Source organism: Epinephelus lanceolatus, chromosome 2 (genome assembly GCF_041903045.1).
Source record: "Epinephelus lanceolatus isolate andai-2023 chromosome 2, ASM4190304v1, whole genome shotgun sequence".
Taxonomy (NCBI): Eukaryota; Metazoa; Chordata; class Actinopteri; order Perciformes; family Serranidae; genus Epinephelus; species Epinephelus lanceolatus.
In genome coordinates this window covers 27,833,887-27,847,775 of record NC_135735.1, presented here as the reverse complement: position 1 = coordinate 27,847,775, position 13,889 = coordinate 27,833,887, and the positions used below count along the sequence as shown (strand labels likewise).

Genomic DNA, 13,889 nt, shown 5'->3' with positions numbered 1-13,889 from the left:
CTTGGTCATAACTGGGTCTCAGGTTAGGTGATCTTGACTACAACACTGATGCACACACACTGCAAATTAAGTGAGTTCATGATAGGTGCCAAACAATACGCCCAGTTTCAATGATTTTGGGCGGCATAATGTTTACCTAATGTTTGGTTTTGGGTGATAATTAAAGTTCCCATAAAACAGCTAGCAGAGTGCTATTTGATTCTGGAGCTAGGGAGAGACTTGTGGATATTGATTTGCATTTAAAGCAGTCAATAGCGCTGCTTTCAGGTTTCAACATGGAGAGCAGGCATGTAGTTGTAGAGCAGTTGTTCCCAACTGTTGGGGTGCGGTCCAAAAGTGGGTCATGGGTTTATACTGAATGGACTGCAGGTGACTTGCAAACACGTCAAGTTTGTAAAAAACCCACTTCATTTTGAAGTAGAGTGAATTTCCAGCGCAGAGCTTTTACTTTGAAGTGCCGTATCCTGCTGTAGAGTGAGTGACTACTGGACAGGTGCTTGACAGAGACAGCAAACTAGCTCGACAACATGACCAAATGCAAGTATGACGCTGAATATATCAAACTGTGTGGACCGAAAACCTGGATTCTGTGGCTCCACCAGTTGGGAACCGCTATCGTAGAGAACTTATCGGCACCAACATCGCCTACGCCTGCGGATTTCACTGACAAATCGCATGGGCATGAAATGGAGGATGAAGACAACCATGATGATGTCGTTTCTGGAGTGACTCCATACATGGTTAAGCTGTGATCCAAAGCCAGCAGTGCTGCTAGTGAAGGAGAGACGCAGGCTCATCCCTGCTATAGAGCTGAGAAAAAGCATTTTATTGGATGAAAAATTAGTATACATCCTGTGCAGGATGAGTCATCAGCATTTTCTTTGTTATAGTTTTCCAGGAAATGACAAACTTTAAAATACCACTGAGAATACCTACAATTTTTTTTTTTGTCAAACAGGTAACGATAAGTGATAAGAAACAAAATGTGAACATCTTCTCTGATTTCATGGGACCTTTAAAATATAGTGAATCATAAGTGAAAGGTCATTGGTTTTCTTACACTTTCAGTAAGGGTATATTTCTATTTTGGTCCAATACAGTTATAGTTTTGTCTTCTGCCCTGAGTTTGGCAAAAGTTTTCCTCCACTGTCAACACACTGACAGATGCACATGGTAAGAAACATATTAATACAATATCTATATGTACCAATAATGTCTCATGTTGAGCATTTTGCAATATAATAGTCATGAGATTTTCGTTTTTATAAGGCGCCCTGATGTGAAAGGAACAGCGTGATCACTAGATTATTTGTATTGATATAAAACACAAGTAACCCATTTGTCAATATACAGTACTATGATCATTTACAGCTATATGCTACTAAATGGTTACTGTAGTCAGAGTCAAGGTGACATTGTTAACTTTAAATGGATGCAGCTTAATCAAGTGATTTAACTAAGACTGCTGAACACAGGGCCCTATTTAAATGATCTATAGCACATGGTCTAAGGCACATGCCGCAAGTACATAGGGTGTGTCCAACTCTACATTGGTTAGATGTAGATGTAGAGTGTATGCACACTGTGAACCTGTCTATGTAGGCACATCTTACTATCTGAATAATGAGCAGGAAAGTACTCCACCATTGACTTTCTACCAGATTTTTGTTGGTCAATGCTGTAATCGCTTCTTGCTGCCTCAAAATAGCGATACTCCAAAAATGCGCCTGATCACACCTTATTTTAAGGCCCTCACGCCCATGGGCACAGGCACATTTGCTACTTACGCATTGTAGGCGCTGGCCGTGAAAATGACAACTGTGTCAGTCTGAAACTAGCAACAACAATTAGGTATGTGCCGCCAGGGCCAGAGTGACTCAAAAATGTAGCTTGGAGGCGCTTGAATGGGACCATAAATCACAAATTCACAATCTGGGAATCTGTGCAGAAAATGTGCATTTGTGTATCTGTGTGTGACGACTGAGCTCCTGGTGGTGTACTAGTAACAGGCAGCATTGTAAGCAGAGACAGGATGACTGACAGCTGTGTCACAGACAGCAACGAGGAGCGGAGACTATTGAAGACAGCCAGGATGAGGAATCCACTTTAGCCTCTTCCTTTAGCCTCCTGTGACATGCAGACAAGCAATAAGGTGTGTGAGCTGCCATGCGTAGCTCTCTGACAGTACCTGTCATAGTAGTCCTCGTGGTAGCTGTCATAGTCCAGGTCGAATTCAGATCTGCAGAAGAGGAGAAAGAGACGCAAGGAGGTGGTTAGTAAAATATTTGTCAAAACTACGCGATGCACTTTTACCATGGCGATCACACATTTCACTTCACAAACAGTAAGCTCGGCTGGTGTGTCAGGGTGTAAATGTGTGTGAGCCTCAACAGAGTTATATGGCACAATCACTTCATCTGGAAAGAATGCAGTGTTCATGATCTCCAGCCAGCTAGAAAAAGACATTGGATTTGTTTTGTTGCATCCAAGGTGGAAAATCTATAGAAATTGTCTCATGTGCAAACTGTACCACTCACTGAACATCTCCATATGTGAGCTTGGTGAGGCAAGCAGCGAGGCAGGTGAGTGATGTTACAGGAGTAAATTTATAAGAGCTGGTAGCTGTAGTGTACCTGCAGAACAGACCAGAGGAAGTGAAGGACAGAAAAGTGACACTAAGCCACGGAGAGATCACATTCTGGTGTGTCAGACCTCAGCATTCCTCTCTAATCCGCACACAGAGTCGCTAATAATCCCTCCAGGTTTCTCACCCTCCCGCTGTCTCTCTTTGTCTCTCTCGCTGCCTCGCCCCCTCAGTCCATCTCTGTCATTCTTTTATTTATCTGTCATGCTTTCTCTTTGTTTAAACTGACCTCACTCTCTCGTTTCTCTCCTAATCAGTCTTGCATTTTAATTCAAGAGCTTTACTTCCAAGATGAGTGAAAGTAAGCAGATATATGACTAAAAAAAAGAAGATTCCTGCTTACTGCTTTGAATCAGTGGCCTTTATCATGAGTATGACTTAAACCTATAAAAAATGATTTTTTGGCCACTTGGGGGCAGTGGAAACAAGTTGTGAAAACAACACTGACATATCGTCATCGTTCAAAGGAGCCTTCATTCATTTTCCGTGACTGCTTATCCTGTTAGGGGTCACAAGCTGCATATAGGCTGGAGCCTATCCCAGCCGACACTGAGCGAGAGGCAGGGTACACCCTGGACACGTCGCCAGACTATCACAGGCCTGACACATAGAGACAGACAACCATTCATGCTCACATTCACACTTACGGCCAATTTAGAGTCACCAATTAACCTGCATGTCTTTGGACCATGGGAGGAAGCCGGAGTACCCGAAGAAAACCTACGCTAACTTGAGAAGAAGGGCTTCCCCACCCTGTAGTTCAAATCCCCCACCCTGGATTCCAACCGGGAACCCTCTTGCTGTGAGGCGACAATGCTAACCATGCCGTTGCAGTGTGTAGGCTTTAGTTGCACCTAGCAATGAGGTTGCAAACCAACTGAATACCGCCTGCTCACACCTCCATTAAGAGCCTGCGGTGGCCTCCATTCACCTCAGCAGTGTCTGGACTCCATGGGGGATTTGTCTTGCTGCCGCTCAGACGTCCCACGATCACAAATAATCTCCCTCTGGTGTCTAAGCACCAAAGACTTTGTTAAAATCTCATCAGCACAAATCATCTGTTAATTAGTACACTTATATTTCGCATTAACGTTCATCTGTAATTTATTCTGTCTCTCCTGGTTGAAATGAACTTGAAGGTGAGTGTCGTTCACTCTTGCAACAACGAATGTTGCTCATTTTATGGCACCTGGCATGTCAACACAATACTGACGTGGCTGATGCTAACGGCACTTCAGTCAATGCAGCTAATTACAGATAACAAAACACTTGCATTGATTTGAACAGGTCTCATTTAGAGTGACTTGTTATCATGTAAGTATCCAAGTGGCAGCTCATGTATATGAGTAAAAGATATGTAATTTTTCAGCACACTTTTGGGAAGCTAACACACACAGTCCTTGCCATCTTGCTTATCCGTCTGTCCGTCAGTGACTCTCCTGGTTGTAGTCATGCAGCTCATCTCAAAGAAGGGATGTTTTTCTGTACGTCAGGATAAACAGCAGGGGACTAAACCTCATACTGCTTCACATTCAGATTTACACACATGTACAAACATACACAGACAAACATCACCGGGCTGTGACAAGCTGGAGGTGTGCTTGTGTGTGGGTCTCTGGATCTGAAGTGTAGACTTATTTTGGAGTGGACCGTAATCACGTCTCCTCCAGCGTGACTCTCGCAGACTTTTCTCTGCCTCATGCCAGCTGATTTTCAGAGCTCAGGAGGCAGGAAACTGCAAACTAATTCGGTGCTCATTTCTCAGCGGCACACTTGCCAAAAATGCAAAGTGTACTTTCAGTCTATTTCAAAGACTGCCCTGTGGTATCCTGTTTGAAACAGAGGAGGTCTCCATGTTGTGTTATCTCATTTTCTGTCTTGGTACTTACACATTTGAGGACACAAAAGTAAATAGGGCATCTTCAGTGCATTGTGCTTTTACAGTACATCTTGTATCTGTTAAGGACAAACTGAGGGAAGGACAAGAGACACAGTGACTCCACAGCTCTTCAGCTGAGCTGAGTCTTCTGCTCTCCAAGTGAATTCAGAAGACAGACAGAAAATAATACCTATTCACTGAAATCCCACTGAGGGGGAACTAAGCTGCTGTTCACTCTCTGTTTGTTACTCTCACATTGGTGTCACTGGTTTACCTTCATCATCCTAATGTTTATAGGCCTCTGTCACAGAGTAATTATCAACTGTTAAATCACTTATTTTTGTAATTTTATAATCTTTGGCTTTTAATCTTTTTTTAATTATTTCTGTTGTCTTATATGCTGTTATTTTATACATTTGGCTCCACCTTCCCTAGTTTTTAATATCATAATCATTTAAAATGTGGCAATAATAAATAATGATAAATTCTTACATATTCCTCGTTTTAAAGGTCCAGTGTGTAGGATTCAGTGGCATCTAGCCATCTCTGCTGAGCAGAGACTCTTACATCAGACAGATGTTTAATTTTGGTTGGAAGGAAAATCAGGTTGACAATATTTCAAATGCCTAGCAACGTTACAGTTCCACATTGTGTGGATGTTGACATGACATTTTTAAGAGGTCAGTGTCACAGTGATGCCCCGTGACCTCTAATGGTAAAAGACAAACACACACAATGCTTGTCCACCTCCAGGCACTTTCACACACCATCTAGCCGGCAGGTGTCTGGGGTTGGTAATTAGCACAATTAAGGTTGAAACCTGGTAGTTGTAGGTGTGTAGTTGTTTTGGTGCTTCAGTGTCACAGGCACATTTACATGAAGTCAGGAAGAAAAGTCTGACAATATTGTGGTTTTAAATCTCTTTATTTGACTAATTCTTTTGTGTGCCTCTCCTCTAGACTGCACTTGGCCAACCTCTGGTTTGGACTCAGGAACTGCCAAACCAGAACCCACCCATCTGGATTCCTTTTATAGTCAAGTTCCTGGGGGAATGTGCCAAGTGTAGTATGGATGAGGGGGAGTTTTGGGGAGATATTTGTGCAAGTGTTGATTTTGAGCAGTTTAAGAACATTTTTACTCTTTTGGAGTGTGTAGCAATGTTTTTCACTGTTGGCTTATAAAAAGTAGTCTGAAGAGTATGAATTAATCACTACTGATTGTTGATTGATTTATTAATTGTATTTCCCATGTGTAGGAGGAGCTACGGTCTATATATGCAGGAGTTGGAAGCTTCTCTCGAGTTTCTGAGATCTGTCTAGCAAGCCGGCCACAGCGGCTGTTACTGCCTGGGGCCCAAACTTAAAGGGGGCATAGCCTGGTGCAGAGTTGATTTTTGTTTTAGTTTTTCTTCAGTTTTGGCCAGCTGAACTGCACTGTACATATTGCTGCACCTAACCCACTGCTGGAAGAGAAAAGGGAAATAAAAAAATTGGACTGTTGAACAGTTTAAAGTCCTCTTCCTTTTGACTTCACCGCTCGACCAACCTTACAGTCAGGTTTTGTTCTTCATACCTTACAACTGAATGTAGTTATTCTGCGTCAAGATGATGTTGGCATGAAACATTTGGCAGACGATGGATTTTAGTTATTTAACAACAAAATATCATCTGTCGTCAGAATTACATCAAATTGACGTTTGCATTGGACATTGTCCTGGCATTGGAATTTGGTCGCCCGCCGTCACAACCTAAATCAAATATCAACGTCTAATGACATTGGTGGCTGGCTGGACAGTGGCCAATGTGAAAACCCGACAATGCAGAAAAAATAAAGCACTAATGGCCCAATCTAGAGACAGTTTTTGGCTTGTCTGTTCTGGGCAACTATAGAAACAACATGTTGAACTCCAAAGGAGAGGAACTGCTCATTATGTAGATAAAAACAGCTCATTCTTAGGTAACACAATGATTCTTATTTTCAGGTGATTTTAAAGTAATAAAAACATTGTTATGAATAATATATTCATTTATGCCAGTTGATGCCCCTAAATCCTACACACTGGACCTTTAATGTTAAATGATACAGTCCACATTATTTGAGAAAATAAAAAAGAATTCAACATAAAAAAATGTAAACTGTATAGACCACATACATCATTCAGTTTTAACAGCTAAATGCTGAATAATAAATATTTCCATATTCATTTTGTAATGAGGGTCAGGTCATTAAATATGTAACCATGGTGCAGCCATGATATGACACAAACAGGTATTTTCATATGATTTAGCGACACTAAATCTTTGACAGGTTAGCACAAACCATTTAGAGCGTAATTACATCCGATGTGAGCAGCCAAGTGCCTGGGTCACTGTGTGTGTGTTTTTAGCTGGGTGTGTGCGTGTGTACGTGTGTGTGTGTGTGTGTGTGTGTGTGTGTGTGTGTGCATGCAAAAGAAAGAGAGAGAGAGAGAGAGAGAGAGGCAGATGGACAGCAGGGTCACTAAAGGCTAATTAATTTCTTTTCATAATTTCTCAAGTGCCAAAGCAATCCATTAGACATGGCTAGCTATAAATCATCTCAGCCTCAGCGTGCTTGTCTCCCTCTGTGTGTGTGTGTGTGTGTTTGTAGGCACGTGCCTGTGTGTGTGTGTGTGTGTGTGTGTGTGTGTGCATTAGCCAAAGACGAGTTTTTGTGAACAAAGCATCCCAGAGATTTCCTCCAACATGCACACTCAACACCCGCTGAAGGCAGAAAACCATCAGTTTCACCGCAGCTAAATCTATGAGAGAACCTCGAAGGTGTGTGTGTGTGTGTGTGTGTGTGATGAATTATTAGAGATGTAGTTCAATTGGCTTAGAGCCTTGACAGATGCAATTTAAATCTCACTGACAATGAATCAAAGTGACATTTCATGTAAGATTCTTGTTTTCTCGACTGTGGTGACATCTTTGGTGATAAATATTTACCGCTGCAGTTTTTTGTCCTGCACTTTTTTTTACAATCAATTCCCAATAGTGTCAGCAGTTCTTTGTTTAGTTATCAGACTGGACAGTTAAAATAATATTGAAGTCAATACAACATATACAACGTATGGCACAAACAGTGAAAGTAACTATATAAAGATGTTAAAAATCGACATGCGTCAAACATGCAATCGCCACTGACAATACGGTCATTTCAACAAATTATGATCATTATTTCTGTACATAGATATATAGCAAGTGGATGTTACAGTGAAACATCGACCTGCAGTTGGACAGTAGATCTAAAAAGCAGCAGCTGAGTTGAGGCTCAACCAAAAGAAGTTACTGAGTAAATTGCAGTTAAAAATAGCCGAAAAAAATAAATTAAATAAAAATGAAAATCCAGTGAAGATCCACACCTGCATCACTCTTCAGTACCTTTTCATCTTTGAATACTTTTTAAGGTAAATGTTGGGTTGTCAGTTTGAGACTGTCCCTTTTTCTTTGCAGTATAGCTCAGTAATAATTTTTTAAGTACATGGGAACATAATGTGCGTGTAGTACATGATGTTCCTACACGCTTGTGACTGCATGAAATTAGGTGTGCACGCACATGTACACACACTCAGATATACTGTAGTCTCATGATCCATGAGGCAACGTGTGCAATAAACTCAAATTTCCCCAGAATTAATGAAACAGAATAACAATTGGATATCATTCGTCATGCATAACACAAAGATTTGTAAAGCACACTTGTCGCAGGGAAAGGAGGAATTAGTTCCAGTTACTGCATTGCAACACCTATTATGAGCTCTCTCTCCTCCACCCCCCATGGAAAATGTGATGGTCATTGATTTACATTTCAATTTGGAATTAGGGGAAGGACAGATATGTTTCATGAGTGTCTTGTGCTCTATTGAGAATACAGATTTAACACAGGACAAAATGCAGGTTTATTAAAAAAATGATAGGAGCCAATCCTGGAGGATCACTGAGAAATAACAGAGGGGGTGTGGTTTGGCAGATTATTCCAGTGTGCTAACAGTAAAGGTCTTTCCTAAATCAGTTTTGCAGGGTTCCTCAAGCAGCAGCTTGTTATTACCGCAGATGAGATATTATCTGAATTTCCAGAGCATGTAAAACACAGGTGTGAGTGTTGCATTCATCACTGATAATGAACCATTGAGAGTAGAATACTGAAATGAATCTAAGCAGCATATGTTGAAATTATTTTGCCATAACCCAGAACTGGTTTTGTTTCTGGACAAAAAGCCAGCCTTTTTATTCGGATTAAAAAATGACCTGAATATTTCTGACTCTGGTACTAGGACACCAGGATCATCCAATTCATCTGACATTAAAACATTAATGGCTGAATGAATAACATTAGCGGCACAGGACAAAAGTCGCATCGTCAGCATACAGATGTATTTTGGAAATTATGCACAAAAAGCACATGTAATCATGCACTATTCCATACATATTACATATTATGATGAGCAGCATGAGCTGCTTAATTAATTTTCCTCATAAACGTTTGTGGTAATAGTTCTCGGACCAGTTACAGGCACCAATTCTGATGCTGCAGAGTTAGGATACCAAGCCTGACCTGGACAGGATCTCATGCACTGTAAGTAATGCAACAAAATTCCTTTATGTCTCATGTAATCATGAGCCAGTTTCGTGTATTACTCGTGCATTTGGGAAGGTTTTCGTCACATCAACGGACTGACGGGAGTAAATAAGGAAGAAATATCTGTAAAGAGGCAGGTTTAAATGGTGGATGGGTCACAAAGCGCAGGATTTCCCCAAGAAACCAGCATTCGGAACTGTGTGAACTTAGAGCAATTTTAAAGTACATCATCACCATGATCCTTTTTTCTAAACCTAACCCAAGTAACTATACTTGCCTAAACCTTAGATATGTAACTTAATGGTAAGTATGTAATTTTACATTAAGTAGATAATAGGGCTGCCCCCCAACTGTCGACCAAGTGTCGGTCAAAAAGGTCATTAGTTGACAAAGTTTATTCATTTATAACTATTTATTAATATATAGCCTTAAACCTCACTTATTGTTGCACTGCAGGGGGTTAAGTGTGTATGCATTCATTGTAGAAAAGGATTAATGGACATAAGTCTCATGTTATGTGAGTGCCGTCATTTTTAATAGTGTTAATGTGCTCCTCATTGTGTTCTGTAATATAGCCATTGTTTTCACATCTCACCTGTTGTTACACAATTAGTCATAGGAGCAAATCCAGTCAGATTAGAGTGATGCTGTGTGACAGTTGGTGACAGTCTCAGTGTGAATACAAAGGTGGCTTTATTGCTGAGCTTATGGTGTGCCTGTCAGTAAAGCTGCAGTTCAAGTAGAGATCTGTCACTAAGTTTTTCCGACCTGTGAACCCCAGCTCATCATAATACTGTCTAAACACTGGGAGCATATTTCCATATTTCCCCCCACTGCAAACGGTGCAAAGGGACAGTTGCCAAAAGCAATGCAGTAAAATGGAGAGAGAATCATGAGATCAGACCTCGCAAACTAGGCTACCTCCTGCTATCTTTTTACTTCCCATCTTAACTCCTGTCTGACTTTTTTCTCACATATTAACAAACTTGTTCAGTCATGCTATTTCCTCTTAAGAAATAATTCTAGGATGAGACACATTCCCTCCTTTAAAGTGTTGGGAAATTAATCCATGCTTTTGTGTCTTCACGCTTAGATTTCTGTAATTCTCTGTGTGCTTGCCTCAGCCAAGGAGCTGCAGCTCGCCTTCAGCTGGTTCAAAACACTGCAGCTCATCTTCTAACAAAGAGAAAGCACAGGGAGCACATTACTCCAATGTTGGCCTCTCTCCATTATCTACCAGTGGAGTTTAGAGTTAAATTTAAAACTCTGGTAATTACCTATCAAGTACTACTACAGGGTGAAGCACCTGTGCACATCTCTGGATTGTTTGGGCTTGTATCCAAGTACAGGAAGCAACTTGCATTGGCAGTTCTTGCTACTGCACTCTGGAATAGTTTACCTCTTACATTAGATCATCCAATTTAAAGGTCCAGTGTGTAGGACTTAGGAGGATATACTGGTAGAAATGGAATATAATATAATACGTATGTTTTCTTTAGCGTATAATCACCTGAAAATAAGAGTTGTTGTGTCATCATTACCTTAGAATGCGCTGTTTATATCTACATTAGGAGCAAGTCCTAATCCATGAAGTCCGACATGTTGTGCCACAGTGTTTCTACAGTAGCTCATAACAAAAAACCAAACACTGTCTCTAGATAGGGCCATTTGCATGTTTGCATCAGCCACCATAGTGAGCATGGCGAAAGTAATTTTAGTGGTTTTATTGGTTTAAAACACCAGTTCAGGTTGTTTTGGAGATGGAGAGACCTCTGTGGATGATTTGACCGCTGATAAAAATCTCCCGAATGCCTAGATGTGACATTATCAGAGTAAAGAAGGTGGGCACAAATTAGCAGGTGCTAAGCTAGTGGCCTGTCATGCCAAAGAGCATTTGAAAAACATTGATTTCTAATGTGAAACTGCTTAAATTTGTGTTTTAACCAATTTGGAAATAAATGGTTTAAATCACCGTTTCTGTTAGTTTTAGAGAGGGGGAAACCTCAGCAGAAAATTTAGTTCATGATGAAAACCATCCATCCATCCATTTTCATCTGCTTATCCAGGGCCAGGTTCAGGGGGCAGCAGGCCAAACAAAGCACCTCAGACATCCCTCTCCCCAGCAACGCTTTCCAGCTCCTCCTGGGGGATCTCAAGGCATTCCCAGGCCACATTCCCAGCGTGTTCTTGGTCTGGGTCTGCCTCGTGGGGCGTGCCCAGGAAGTCCTCTAACAGGAGGTGCCCAGGAGACATCCTGATCTGATGCCTGAACCACCTCAACTGACCTCTTTCAACGCAAAGGAGCAGCGGCTCTACTCCCAGCTTTCCGGATGTGCGAGTTCCTTACGCTATCTCTAGTCCAGCCACCCCGCAAAGGAAACTCATTTCGGCCACTTGTATCCTTGATCTCATTCTTTCGGTCACTACCCAGAGTTCATGACCATAGGTGAGGGTTGGGACGTAGATGGACCAGTAAGTCGAAAGCTTTGCCTTTCAGGTCTGCACCCTCTTCACCATGACGGTCCAGCGGTCACTGCAGAAGCAGCACTAAACCGCCGATCCATCTCATGCTCCCTTGCTTGCAGTTGCTGGGAGAACAGCCAGTTTGTGACATGCCATTCAACTTAGTAGACACACTGATCTGTATCAGTGATGTGATCTGCTTTATTTGTTTTTTTTCACTGGTTTAAATCATCAGGTCCATTTGTTGAGGAAGAAGAAACCCCTGCGGATAATTCAGTTCCCTTTAAACAAATAACACTGAAGGAATTCTAACCGGGAGAAGTTTCAGTTGGTTGCAATCTGCAATCCTCACCACAAGATGCCACTAAATCCACCTTAGTATTACACACTGGGCCTTTAAGAGACACCATGCATTGGCTGTTTTTGTACCTGCAATCTGGAATCATTTACCTCCTACATGAGATCTTCCAATTTGATTGGCTAAAAAAAAAAAAATCAAAAAAAAAAAAATCTCAAGACTCATTTTTAGTCCCTCACTTTTTCAGACTGATGTATTGCCTGTCGTACTGCATTCAATATATATATTTATATTCCTCTCCATTTTTCACAAGCCTGCCTCCCTGGCTTTGTACTTACTAGTTCTAATAGTGAAGCACTGTAGAAAATGTGTTGTGAAGGTCTATAAATCTTTCTTACTTACTTAATCTCAGAACAAATAGTTCATAATTAATTTTCTTTCGCGCATATAGGGGCAACAGAATTCTGCATCCTTAGTAAACAAATAATACTCAGATCAGGGTCTAGTGCTGAGACTTTGCTGTTTAATCATATTCACAACAAGTAATTAAGAGTGTGCAGAAAGAATACCCATTTTTATTTGACAAACATAATGCGGTATGTCTCACCAAGGTCCTTGTGACTTAAAGATTAGATAGCAAACTGTTCCTACAATGAAGATACGTGTGTAGATGGTTTGACCTTTTGTCATTTCACATCGTACTTGTGGTAATGTGTGGTAGCTGTGGTATTCAATTTTCATTCAGCAAACACTGACAAATAGGCAGCAGGTGGATAAATAAGAGAGATGCTGATGGGTTGGAAAAAAGAAAAAAAAAAAATTCAAGTCAAGTCACAGTTTAACTGAAAATGAGACAGAGACACTCCCTGGTTACAAACCTGTCATGTTCTCTCTTAGTTTTACTACCCCTAAAGTCCCAGCAGTCACTCCCAGAGCTCTGTATCTTGTGATAGACACGTAAAGGTCAAAAAAAGGTTGTTATATTGCATACGTCAAAGTGAAGTGCAATGAGACATGATGAAAATACAGCTGATGAAACCTTAAGACAGACTGCTAGACTGTAGAGTAGAAAATGTGTCAAGGGCAGCTATCAGTTACTCTGTGCCATTTTATAACGACAGGATGTTTTCCTATATGGCACAACTTTAACACACACACCTGCTTAACAATATTGATGTCAGCAAAAATACTGGCAACACAAAATACAGCTAAATCTCAGTTCATCATTTCACGTAAAGACAAGCTGAAATAGTTGGCTCTTAACATAATTTGGTATTAATTTTGGCCCCATGTAAAGTGAATAAATATGATATTTCTCAGATAATGCCTTAGCAATGCCATCTTTTTATCTACCAATTTATTAAATCGAAGTTCTACTGAGTAAAACATGATGCTGAATTTAGCGGAAGACTTCAGTAATATCAGTCGTATAAAGTTGTAGCAATAAAAATACATTTAGGCATTCATTTTTATATGATATGAAAGAAACATTGTAAGTCAGTAACACACTCTGAGCCTACAAATAGTTCAAGGTATGCTTACTTCTCATTGGAATTTTAATAGCCAGGAGGAGTAAAATATGACTTTAATTTGACTACAATTTTCAGTGAGTGACTAAAGACCAAAATACATGGGGCACAGACACAGTGCAACACATCTGCTGCAGCATGCCCGCAGCAAAGCATGTCCATTATAACCACCTGAAGCCGCTACACTGAACTCGGAAGCCTTGCCCACTCACTTTGGCATTGTGCGGCTCGAAGCTATTATTACGTAGTTGGTCTATTTTTTCTCTGCACGCAGATCTGTGGCCTTGCAACAGGTACAACTGTAGTCTCTTTAAAATGATTAAAATGAATACCTCATTGTACCAGAGGCGATGCGACACAGCAGAGCTATCTTGAGGGTGTCTTAACATTTCACATCAAAATCAATCAATTAAATAAATGCATCCTGTGGTTAAAAAACAATCCCTAATTTATTCAGTACCAGTTAATGTAGCATAT

General features: G+C 40.7%; 1 protein-coding gene across 2 annotated transcripts in view; it reads right to left on the bottom strand.

Moving 5' to 3' along the window:
* LOC117267478 (uncharacterized) overlaps positions 1 to 13,889 on the bottom strand; it is a 50,807-nt gene that overhangs the window by 9,012 nt on the left and 27,906 nt on the right. For both annotated transcript variants that reach the window (XM_033643452.2, XM_078176050.1), the window contains exon 3: positions 2,189 to 2,239. In XM_033643452.2, coding sequence (XP_033499343.1) covers positions 2,189 to 2,239 — 51 coding nt within the window. The remainder of the gene's footprint in view (positions 1 to 2,188; positions 2,240 to 13,889) is intronic.